Source organism: Camelina sativa, chromosome 1, assembly GCF_030686135.1.
Source record: "Camelina sativa cultivar CO46 ecotype springtype chromosome 1, ASM3068613v1".
Taxonomy (NCBI): domain Eukaryota; kingdom Viridiplantae; phylum Streptophyta; class Magnoliopsida; order Brassicales; family Brassicaceae; genus Camelina; species Camelina sativa.
The window spans coordinates 14,064,112-14,076,255 of NC_141880.1; the positions used below are offsets into that span (position 1 = coordinate 14,064,112).

General features: G+C 37.6%; 3 protein-coding genes, 1 long non-coding RNA gene and 1 pseudogene across 7 annotated transcripts; 3 read left to right on the top strand and 2 right to left on the bottom strand.

Annotated features, from left to right (window-relative positions):
- Positions 1-228: 228 nt before the first annotated feature.
- LOC104791389 (pentatricopeptide repeat-containing protein At2g17140-like) lies at positions 229-6,343 on the bottom strand (annotated as a pseudogene). Its single transcript, XR_015561998.1, has 2 exons — positions 3,266-6,343; positions 229-510 (listed from the first exon to the last, which is right to left on the bottom strand). The product of XR_015561998.1 is annotated as a pentatricopeptide repeat-containing protein At2g17140-like (transcript).
- LOC147949910 (uncharacterized) lies at positions 1,003-3,230 on the top strand. The gene is made up of 3 exons (XM_087458593.1): positions 1,003-1,191; positions 1,438-2,520; positions 2,602-3,230. Exons 1-2 carry the CDS (start codon positions 1,187-1,189, stop codon positions 2,033-2,035), a joined length of 603 nt encoding a protein of 200 aa, XP_087314719.1. The 5' UTR covers positions 1,003-1,186; the 3' UTR covers positions 2,036-2,520; positions 2,602-3,230.
- On the top strand, positions 5,975-7,749 carry LOC104791406 (isocitrate dehydrogenase [NAD] regulatory subunit 2, mitochondrial). 2 transcript variants are annotated; one of them, XM_010517290.3, is made up of 4 exons: positions 5,975-6,598; positions 6,743-6,982; positions 7,056-7,134; positions 7,209-7,749. In XM_010517290.3, exons 1-4 carry the CDS (start codon positions 6,083-6,085, stop codon positions 7,481-7,483), a joined length of 1,110 nt encoding a protein of 369 aa, XP_010515592.1. In that variant the 5' UTR covers positions 5,975-6,082; the 3' UTR covers positions 7,484-7,749. The 2 variants fall into 2 exon arrangements, with proteins under 2 accessions (XP_010515592.1, XP_010515600.1); XM_010517298.3 differs by having other exon boundaries at positions 6,003-6,598; positions 6,755-6,982.
- Positions 7,736-9,664, bottom strand: LOC104791398 (lysM domain-containing GPI-anchored protein 2). The gene is made up of 4 exons (XM_010517279.3): positions 8,748-9,664; positions 8,432-8,552; positions 8,117-8,322; positions 7,736-8,027 (listed from the first exon to the last, which is right to left on the bottom strand). The coding sequence occupies exons 1-4, from the start codon at positions 9,403-9,405 to the stop codon at positions 7,921-7,923; spliced, it is 1,092 nt and encodes a 363-aa protein (XP_010515581.2). The 5' UTR covers positions 9,406-9,664; the 3' UTR covers positions 7,736-7,920.
- A 379-nt stretch (positions 9,665-10,043) lies between these two features.
- On the top strand, positions 10,044-11,412 carry LOC104791420 (uncharacterized). Of its 2 annotated transcripts, XR_768911.3 has the most exons (5): positions 10,065-10,192; positions 10,273-10,388; positions 10,751-10,874; positions 11,096-11,194; positions 11,270-11,412. It is a non-coding gene; the product is annotated as an uncharacterized LOC104791420 (long non-coding RNA). The 2 variants fall into 2 exon arrangements; XR_768912.3 differs by lacking the exon at positions 10,751-10,874 and having other exon boundaries at positions 10,044-10,192.
- Positions 11,413-12,144: the final 732 nt, after the last annotated feature.

Genomic DNA, 12,144 nt, shown 5'->3' on the forward strand with positions numbered 1-12,144 from the left:
GCTAACATATTAGAGATGAGCATGGAGACAATGATGAAAAGAGTATGCCACTCGATGCAAATTTGATTGCAAACTTACATACTACTGTCTAAAGGAGCAGAATGAAAGTTAATGCTGTAAGCCCATTCCTGATTATTAATTTAAAAGAGAAATATATTTGTCGTTGAAAATATTAGACGTCTCTACATCAGAAGGCTGTTACTAGGAGACCTGGACTTACAGCAATAGTTTTCTTTATTATTCCATCGTCCTTTTTGTTGGTTTATTTCCAGTCCTAGTTTCATACCTTTACCTGTCATCCTTAATGAGCTGCACCTCAAAAACGTGCTTGACCGCCAGCTGAACTTTCCCATAAGAAAGAAAACAGAGTCATGCAATATCCTTTAACCATCATCCTCCCAGTAGTCTAGGTAGTCAACTCTCTGAGGCTGAAAGCTTGATATATCCCCTTGGCCCCAACCTTTTTTAACCCTTGACAAAGATTTTAGTGCAATGCCACTACCATCATCTCTGCAATATAGCAATTGATAGAGAACAAATTAATTCATTAGGTTTCCGAAAAGACATTTGAAACGAGTCTCTGAATGTGAAATCACTGAAAACCAACGAGTCTACTGCCTAATAATATACACGAATGTTTTCTCCAAATCTAGGAAACTTTTTCTTCCTTAAAAGAACCAGAACTTCAAAGGAAAAAGCAAAAAACTATGAAAGTTCCAGTAAAAGTATCTTAGGATACCGGAAAATCGGTATTTTCATACCCCAGCTAAGGGGTATGTTGAATTCATACACCAGCTATAACACTGAGTAAATCCATACACAAAGTTTAGTAAAATTCAAATTGGCTGCACCAACTCGACAAACGGTGTAAGAACATGCACAAGCCGTAACGGTGTTATCTGACCGTTAACAGCTGCTTACGTGGATGCCACATAATAAACGACGTCGTATTGAGATACGAAAGAAAGAGCTTCTTTTGTCCAAAACGACGTTGTTAATTATGTCTTCTTCCTAAGCCATCTACTTCTTCTTTCACGAGTCGAGAGAAAGTTTCTCAATCCCGACTCATGTTTCTTCTCTTCTTTTCACCAATAAATCAAAATCAATTGGTCAATTGATTCAATTAGCAACGATTGTCGACCGTGGAGAGTGTATAAAGTGTTGTAAACCGTATTGTCATCGGAAAATGAGGTAATTTTAATTCAATTTTTAGGGTTTTTATAATTTAGGGATTTTCTTAATTGAGATATTTAGGAGTGTTTATTTAGAAAATCCGATGGATTTTGCGTGTAATTGTGTAGTTTAGATGAGTTTGATGTGTGTTCTTAAGTTTGGAACTAGTTTAGCTCTTACAAAAATATCATGAACACCAAGTGTTCGATAATATGTGTAAATGAAATGAATAACCCTCTAATTCTTTTAAGTTTTTATTTTCAGCTCCGATGAGGATGTCATATTCCAATGCCACAATGGTGGAGAGTTTGGAGTTGTTGATGGGAAAAAAATTACTTATGTTGGAAGATCGGCTCTAACCCTTGAAAGCAAACCAGAAAGTGTTGTGACTAATCTGATGGCGGCATTGGACGATCCTCTTTATGGGCAGAAAATCTGGTATAAGTATCCATTTGAAGATTTTTCAGAGCTTAAGTTAATAAATGAAGGTGAGAATTTTCAGAAAATGTGTACAACTGCGGTTTGGGTTAAGTCGATAGAAATCTTTCTAGAGAAAGAACAGCATGAGCTTCTTGAAGCTGGTTCTCATGGTGATGATAGAGATGGTGCTCATAGTGATAGAGATGGTTCTATTGGCGATGATAGAGATGGTGCTCATAGTGATAGAGATGGTTCTGTTGGCGATGATAGAGATGGTGCTCATAGTGATAGAGATGGTTCTCATGGTGATGATAGAGATGCTCGTAGGGTATTTGTTGACATGGAAGATCGAGTGGAGGAGAACTTAGCAGGTTTTGTTGACGAAGAAGAGCATGATAATGATGAGGATACTCCTCCTAACTCGTTGAAAGAAGATATATGAGGTGCAAAAAAGGTAGTGGAGAAATAAAATTAGAGCAAGTCTTTGATAGTATAGGTGAGTTTAAAGAAGTTGTGGTTGACTATGCTCTTAAGAATGGAGAGAATATAAAGTTTACAAGATGGGGTTCAGAGAAGAGTGAAGTAAGGTGTTCCATTGGAGGGAATTGCAAATTCAAGATCTACTGCTCCTATGAAGATAAAATTGGCAAGTACATGGTGAAGACATGCAATGATGTCCATGCATGTACAAAGGACGGGTTTAGTAAAGTGATCAAGAGTGGAGTCCTTGCTCAGTTGTTCTTGAATGACATAAGGAATGATCCGACATTCAAGGCTAAGGCGATGCAATGCGATTGAGGAGCGTTACACCATAGTTGCTACTTATGATCAGTGTCAGACAGCTAGAGCAAAAGCATTGAAGATGATTCGAGAGGAATATGATGAGCAATTTGCTCGTCTACATGATTACATGGAACATCTTTTAGAGTAAGTCAAGCTTTTTTTTACTTTGCTTTTCTTATAATTTTGGAGTTAGTCGGTAATATGGGTTTGATTTCTGTTTTGTAGATCAAATCCGGGTTCAACAGTGGAGGTTGGGACATTGACTGATGATGCTGGTATCGTCAGGTTTGATAGGTTTTATGTCTGCTTTGAAGCCCTTCGGAAGACTTGGCTTGCATATTGTCGGCCAATAATTGGCATAGATGGTTGCTTCTTAAAAAACGGTGTGAAAGGACAACTGTTGGCAGCTGTAGGAAGAGATGCTAACAATCAGTTCTATCCTGTTGCTTGGGCAGTTGTGCAAACAGAGAACTATGATGCTTGGTTGTGGTTCATTAAGAAGCTGAAAGTTGATTTGAAGCTTGAAGATGGCTTAGGAAGAAGACGTAATAAACGACGTCGTTTTGGACAAAAGAAGCTCTTTCTTTCGTATCTTAATACGACGTCGTTTATTACGTGGCATCCACGTAAGCAGCTGTTAACAGTCAGATAACACTGTTACGGCTTGTGCATGTTCTTACACCGTTTGTCGAGTTGGTGCAGCCAATTTGAATTTTACTAAACTTTGTGTATGGATTTACTCAGTGTTATAGCTGGTGTATGAATTCAACATACCCCCTTAGCTGGGGTATGAAAATACCGATTTTCCTAGGATACCTAATGAAATGGCGCCTATAACAGGAGAAACAATAAAAGAAGGCAAACCAGAAGGAGAAAGTGTCATCCATACCTGTGTAATATATTCTGCCAGTTGTTTCCACCATGCCTATTATGCTTTTTCTGGTGTAAATCCCATGCATTTGGATCGACTTTGTTTGCTACTTCACTAACTGAAGCCATTTCCATCATCTTCTCAGCAAAATTATCTGCTTCTTTCTTGTTTCCCATCTTACCTAACCCATCTATCACAGGCATCAATGCTGCAGGGTCAAACCCATATCCTTTGTCTATCATCCTATGCAAAATTCCACTAGCTACTTCTAGTTCATCCTTCTTACATAAGCTCTCAATAAGATCTTTGTAAAGAAAAGTCCCCAACTCAAAACCTCTATCTAAAACAGTTTCAAGCAATTCTGTAGCCTTTAAGAGTTGCCCTGCAGCTAGCAACTCATTAAAAATCAAACTGTAAAGGGCTTCCTTTTGTCCACAGATGCTTACAGCAGTCTCAAAGACTTCGTGGGCCATGTCAAAATCAGGGACCTTACAGAACGCTTCAATTAAATATTTGAAGGAAAATACATTTGGGGCTACGTTCTTTTGCATCATTTCATCTAAAAGGTTAGTTGCATCTTCAACTTTTCCTCCCTCACAGAGATACTTGATTGCAGTATTGTAGGTGCAGATATTAGGTGAAATGCCCTTTTCTTTCATCTCATCCATCAGTCCATGAATTTCAAATATCATATATTTTATGCCTAAGCCCAGGATCAGAGAGTTATAAGTCTCCAGGCTCTTATGACAACCTTTCTTCCATGTCTTTAAGAACGCGAAATGCAGATGATATTTTCCCCTGTTTGCAGAAATGATGGATGAAAATGTTGTATGCGACAGAGTCCGGTTGCAGTTTCTCTCCTATCATCTCAGCAAACAAGTTTTTGGCTTCACCGAACCTCCCTGCTTTGCACAAACCATTAAGTAAAGTTGAATACGTGATCAGGTCAGGCAAACAATTGTTCTCGATCAAGCTATCATCCACTAGTCCAATATATGAGTTGCCTAGGTTACCAAGAGCAGCACTTCCATGCACCCGCAATCCCTTAACTATCTCAACAGCTTTATCTAATTCCCCGCTGTCACAGAGTCCATCAATGATAATGTTGCAGGTGACAGTATCTAGTCCATAACCTTTTTCATTCATCTTTCGCAGCAACTCTTCTGCTTCAGATATTCTCCCCATCTTCCAAAGACTATGGAGCAAAATATTGCAAGTGTAAGCATTTGGTAAGCAATTATTCCTCATCATCTCCTGCAACAAGCTTTTAGCTGCGTCGACTTTCCCAACACTGCAATAACCATGAAGAAGGCAGCCATATGTTACAGCATCTGGGGAAACACCATTTCTTTTCATCACACCAACTACAGTATTTGCATCGGATAGCATGCACAATTTGCACAATCCATCCATCAAGATATTGTAAGAGAAAATACTTGGCCCTATTCCCTTATCAATCATTTGCTTTAGGACAGTTTCAGCCTCTATAAACTTCCCATGTCTGCACAAACCCTGCAGCCAAATATTGGAACTCTGCAAACTAGTGAGATCATCATTTTCTCTAATCGACTCAAAGAGGGTCTTGGCATCCTCCAGCAACCCTACCTTGCAGAATCCTTTCAGCATCAAGTTATATGTTATACCATTGGGACGAGGAAGACCAAGATACTCATCTAGCTCCATATCGCTGAAAATTCTAGACGCATCCAAAACCTTTCCTTCTTTACATAGAGCTGATATCCTAGAGTTGAAAGTCACAATATCAGGAACCAAACCTTCCTCTCGCATCTTCTCCACCAGCTTCTCAGAATCATCGTTCCTACCTTCCCTACAGAAGCTCGAAACGATGGTATTATACACAACTTTATTAGGCAAAACCCCAAAACTCCCCATCGAATTCAACAACTCTAGTCCTTTATCAGGCAAACCAGCTTTACAATACCCACGAACCAAAATCCCAAAAGTAAACTCATTTGGTTTACAACCTTTCTCAGGCATTTCGTCGAACAACTCCCGAGCAGCATCCACACAACATGAATCACACAAAGCACGGATCAACAAATTAAACGTATAAGTCTGTGGAGCAACACCACACAAAACCATATCTTTATACAACCACGAAACGAAATCCACACGTCTTTCCCTTATACAACTTTCAAACAACACATTATACAAATAAATCCCAGGTTTGTTCTCAGGAAACCGCGACCGTACTGATTGAAACTGCGGAAACGCCTTATCAATGTAATCCGATTTCGCGAAGATCGAAACAACGGAGAGAAGAGATGAAGAAAGCTTCGTGTTTTGAACTGACGACGAAGAGAGTATAAGATTGTGAAGATCTTCGATTTCGTCGTGCATTTGAGCTCGAACGAGGATACGAGCGATCGTAGGAGCCGCTGCTAAAGAGATCACATGGCTTTCTTCTGAAGGGGAAGAGAACACTCTCTTGAAAATACTCCATGCTAATCTCGGATTGTTCGTGTTCTTCAACAAAGCTTTCACAAGTGTACCTGACTGTTCCATGGAACTACAGAACTGAAAAAAATTTCAAATTTTCCAAATTGGTCTTATAAGCAATTATTAAATTAAATACAGACCAAAACGTATAAGATTAATAGTTAGAGGGCTATTTTGTAAATAATACAAACATAACTGCAAAATTGATCTCGTAAATTTTGTATGGTCTAAAATGTAATATCGGGTAAAATATTAGGGCTATTATGTAAATTAAAGAAGTTAGAGACTAAAAAGTAAACGCTTTTACTTCCTCTTCTTCTTCGTTGTCTCTCGTTCTGAAGAATCTGATTCCGATCAAAAAATTTGCAGAAGAAGATGTCTCGTCAAACGTTTTCTCTACTGAAGAATCTTCGTAGCATCAGCACCGGTTCTAGAATTCAAACCCGATCCGTGACTTACATGCCCAGACCCGGCGACGGGAAACCAAGACCGGTGACTTTAATCCCAGGAGACGGAGTTGGTCCGTTGGTTACAAACGCGGTTGAACAAGTGATGGAAGCGATGCACGCTCCGGTTTACTTCGAACCGTTCGAAGTACACGGAGATATGAAGAGCTTACCTGAAGGGTTATTAGATTCGATTAAGAAGAACAAAGTTTGTTTAAAAGGTGGGCTTAAGACTCCAACACCTGTAGGTGGTGGTGTGAGCTCTCTCAATGTTAGTTTGAGGAAGGAGCTTGATCTCTTTGCGTCTTTGGTCAACTGTTTCAATTTGCCTGGTTTAGCTTCTCGTCATGAGAACGTTGATATTGTTGTGATTAGAGAGAACACTGAAGGTGAATATGCTGGGCTTGAACATGAGGTTGTTCCTGGTGTTGTTGAGAGCCTTAAGGTTGACATTTTTCTCACCTTTTTTTGTTGGTTACAATTGTGAATTTGATTGATCAATGTTTAGAATTTGAGTTTTAGATGCATAGAACCAGGTTTTTGAAGTTGTCTTTATTTAAAGATGTCTCTGATGCTGATGTTATGCTAGGTGATCACAAAGTTTTGTTCGGAGCGTATTGCAAAGTATGCGTTTGAGTATGCTTACTTGAACAATAGGAAGAAAGTTACAGCAGTGCACAAGGCCAACATCATGAAACTGGCTGATGGTTTGTTCTTGGAATCTTGTCAAGAGGTTGCTAAGAAGTATCCAAGTATAGCCTACAATGAAATCATTGTTGATAACTGTTGTATGCAACTTGTAGCAAGGCCAGAGCAATTCGACGTCATGGTATAATGTTTCAGAATTTACGATTGTATCTGTTTCTCAAATCCTCGCTTATTTACATGAATCTGCTTTGCAGGTAACGCCCAATCTTTATGGTAATCTAGTTGCAAACACTGCTGCTGGTATTGCTGGAGGCACTGGAGTCATGCCTGGAGGTAATAATAGTCCTGCACTAAAATCACAATAGAGAAGTAGATTCTCTTACTTATGCTCTGAAGTGCTTCTATAGGAAATGTTGGGGCGGAGTATGCAGTCTTTGAGCAAGGTGCATCAGCAGGAAACGTAGGGAAGGACACGACGGAAGAGCAAAAGAATGCAAACCCTGTGGCTTTGTTACTCTCATCAGCAATGATGCTTAGACACCTTCAGTTCCCTTCCTTTGCTGACAGGCTTGAAACCGCTGTGAAGCGTGTTATCTCCGAAGGAAAATGCCGGACTGAAGATCTAGGCGGAAACAGTACTACACAAGAGGTCGTTAACGCGGTTATTGCCAATTTGGATTGACTTGACAATTTTCAACTTTCCCCCTGTGTAATCATCACACGTCGGTATGATTGACACTTTACTGGAAAAATACTTTTACTGTTCCACATTCTTTCGAGATAACTCGAATTGGGATTTCAAATTTCAAGGAAAAAATAACATGGTTTTCGTTAAAAAGTTGCGTTTTTTTTTCCTTTCTTTTTGTGTTCATGTAATATTATGCAAAACGCAATGTGCAAACTGCCTCAGAGCAGTACTTTTTGAATAATGAAATACGGTTAACTTCATATCAATGTTTTATTATTTTCTGGTTGGTAACCACACAAGTGTCAAGAGCTGAAGTGTTTGCAACTTCATAATGGTACAAGGACGTGATGCTTCAGGTGAAACAATGTCTTTATTTCAGTCCAAACTGTACTTAGATTCACACTCATAATCAATATAACAACAAAACATTACTAGAGAAGATAGAGACAAAGCAGCGCACACTGAATCAACACCAACACGAAATTGAACCTTGGGCTGAACGTTGACGCATAGTTACCACTACCAGGACTTGCAGAATCTGTTCATCAGAGAGTAACCATGTTATTAAGTCATTAATCGCCACTATGCAATAACCAAAATCTGAAAGAAATTTTGGATTAAACAAACCTGGACAAGTTGGGGTAAGTACGGTGAAGATGGTTTGTTTGGAGTAACCAGCATAGGCGCAAGTACGAGGTCCGCAAGAGCTGCTAGTCGACGTAGTAGTCGTGTTGCCTAGAAACAAACCCTCAGCTCCTTCGCACCGTGAAGGTGGGCAAGTTGCCCATGTAGAATTCGAAGGCTTAACCTGAGATGATGGTTCACAGCTTAAACTGATAACAAAAGACAAAACCAAAACCATCAGAATCTAACTAACTAAAACACACAAATTTTATTTTATCATACGGGACAAACACAGCTCCAGAATTATCCATCACTTACGTCCAATTCTTTGAAGCATCACAGGAACACTTGATGCAAGTGTTTGCAGTGAAGGCGTATGAGTTGTTAGACAGAAGCAGAGGAGCATCCAACGAGTCGTTCCTCACAGAAGAGCTACAAGCTGCAAAATAAAGTTCAAAGTTCATAACTTTCTTTCTCACCCCAATCATCATCTACTAAAGTCAAAGACTTGTCACAAATAAAAATCGTTTCTTTCACCTAAACTATCACCAAATTCGAACCCATTAAGACATGATCAATAGACCTCTTAAAGTCACAAACTTTCAAATCCAAAAGATCTTAAAAAATTTTAAACCTTTGAGAGGGACGTTGAGTGGATAATTAGCAAGAAGCTGAACGGCGCTGGAGATTCCATTGAGCTGAGCCAGCGTCATGTTGTCCGTTCCAAACTGAGCAGCGATCTCACCGAGGGAGCTCCCTTCTTTGACCACATGAGCGTAGTGAACAACATCTTCATCTTTCAACTTATCGCAGCTACAGGGCAAAGGGATCCAAAACTTTTGACCAACATCAATTTTACTTGGGTCGGGAATTTTGTTCATATCAGCGATCTTCTGGTACGTAACCAGACTTCCGAACACCTCAGTTGCGACAAGGTAAAGCGTGTCGTCTTTCTTGATGGTGTACTCGATGTCTCTGTTCGATACACCTGTTCCGTTGGAGCAAGAGCAATGGATTGGGATACGCACGACTTGATCCGGGTTCACGCGCTGGTCAGGTGTGGTGTCGAGTGGGAGATTGTTAGCTCCGAGGATCGAACGGAGGTTCTTTACGGCGAAAAGGGTTTGGATATTACGCAACGTTGTTGGGTTCTTGCTTGAGTAACCAACGAGAGACATACACGTGGAGGTCGAGCCGCTGCATTTAAAGTCTCCGGTCATTTGGGCGGAGAGAGAGAGGAAGAAGGGGAGGGAGACTAGGAGAAGAGGAAGGGTATAACGGGAAGTTTCCATTTTTAGGTCGCCGGAGAGTTCTCTCAGGTAATCTCAGATGGGTTTTGGTTTTAAGGACAAAGAAGAGAGCGTTGACGGAGAGAAGACTGGACTATTCTAGTTTGACATTTTGACGTTGTGAGACAATAAATGAGAACACAACCAAGAAAACAGTCTGTGGTTTCACATTAATGGAAGTGTCCGCATTTGCCACGCCTTACTTGTCGAGAAGAGAATTATAATATCATCATTTACTAAGTAAATAATACTAGTAGTGATCATTAACACTTCAATTGAAGATTGGAATATAAAAGAGCACTAGCGGTAGATTCGTCCACAATTCTTTTCAAACAATCCAACCCATTTAAAAAAAAAAAAAAATGTTAATTATAAAAAAAAATGTAATATATTTAATTATAATTCGAACAATAAATAAGTAATATATTTAATTATAATTCGAACAATAAATAAACACGCAAGCAGAAGACAATCCAAACCAACTGTAATTTAATATAAATATTATATCAGTTGTAATCAATAAAAATCATCAATTTAATATGTTTATAAACCAGATTCCAACCTAAATAACATGAACAAAAATACAAAGACTCTAGATCATCATTTTTGTCATTACCATAATTCAACGCTACATATTACCTACGCTACAAACACCATGAGATGTGTTAGAATCGTTGTTTACTAAGATATTTTTGGTAGGTTTAGAAACTTGGGTGTGTCAGTTTCTGATTTCTCCGATCTGTTCTAATACTCTGGAGGAGCCAGCTATTATTAACCAGGTTGAAGGAAGGTAAGAGCCTTTTGGTCCTATAGTTGAGAAATTTTATTGAATCATATTGGGATTTTTGCTTATGGGAGTGATGCATGCAGGAAATTTGTTGCGAACAAGGACATGGGTGGTCTTGATCACTTGTCTTTTGGGGATTTGCTGGCCTTAGCCAACACTGCATCATTCTGTTTCTCCTGTCAGATCCCAAAACCTACAAGTAAGAGAGGGCTTTTCATTCTGGTTTAGTTAGAAATGAAATTGCTTAGTCAAATTTGAAAGATGGACTGAGATGTTTTCATATGTATTCATTTCCTGATCTTCTTATTGAACTTTTACAATAAGGTTAATTAGAATACAATTCATCTACTGTATTACAAGCAATCAGAAATTAGGATAAACTTTTTGCTTCTTGGCTGAGCATGTTAAAGGTGGCTTTACAATTATCATTTATTCTTGTTGTGTGAGTTTAAGTCATCACTACTGTTATACATAAAAGTAGGACGTGGAACCACACATTCATATGGATAAAGTATTCTGGTATTCATATGTTCTGTATTTCTTCCTCCGGTGCTATGGCAGGTTGAAACCGTAGCACAGTTTGGCGTTGTTTTCCTTCTTTGAACAGGTAGTATAGTTTTTGGTAGAACGGAACAGCACAAGTTCTCTTCATGGTCAAGTTACAATAGGGATACTTATCTTTCAGGTTTCACTAATAACACTATATTTACAAATTGAATTTTTCGTTAGATGAAGATTTTGTTTCTTTAGCTATTTTCTTCCTTCATCTTAAATTTTCAGGACTGTGTTGTTGGTTTACTTATCACAAAGGTTTAATTCATTGTTGAGTTTGAAGTCTTCTGATCTGATATTCATTTGCTTATAAACGATGTCTGATGCCCGTGTGTGCTTTTCACTGCTGACCAGGAGAAAGCAATTAGTCAACATTGTTGGATTGGGGTTCAGAATGAGAAGCTTGCTAGGTTCGGGAGAAGCTCCATCTACAAGTGGAGAAGTTGCAGCAAAGTCTGAATAATACACTCTCTTTTTCTTAATCGCCTTCAAATTACCATGTCTAAGTATACCTATTTCATGATGCAGGCAAAAACACATTACGGAGTTTATCTCGCAATCTGAAAGAAAGATATGGCATTATCGAATCAACTAACGTTGCTGTGATCTATTTTTAATATGTCATGTTTGTTTAAACTTTTATTGAATGCAATATTTTTAAGTTTTTAAGAGTATATAAGTCTTATAAATTTTAACAAAATATCATAATAATTTACAATTACAAAAAAAAATATTTTTAAGAACTTCAAATTTAACCATCTTCAATGGACCTATGAAATGTTAAAGTTTCTTAAGAAGTTTTTAATTTCACTTTTATTCAAAATTAAGAATAAAATCTGTTTTAAAATACTTTCGTTACAACCTTGCAAATGCTCTAATACTATCATCATTGACGGGTAAATAGTAATAATGCTATAATAGTCTTCTTAACCCTTCTTCAATTAAAGATTGTCATATTAAAAAGAGCACTAGTCGAGGTCGACAAGCTTTTAGTTGTTATATAATAGAGAGTATGTAAATTACTTTAAATTTATTTGATAATCATAATAAAATAAAAAACATAACAAATAAATTTAGATGTCATTAACATTTTTTTTTACACTTTTATTTATTCCAATATCAAAATATATAACATACATACATATCTCTTGAATTTATTAGTTTTTTTTTCAACTTTGATAATAACTTTTATTAGTTTTTTTGAGCATTAGAGGTAAAAACAATATTATTAATGGTAAAAACAAAATTTTTACTATGAAATTTAAATAATTAATTAAAGTTGTTCATATAAAATAAACACATAACCTAAAGTATTTTATAATTAAAAACTAAAATATATTGAAAGTAAAAAAAATTATACATATTTTCTATAAAATCATATGAAGTGCAATCTCAACTTTAAA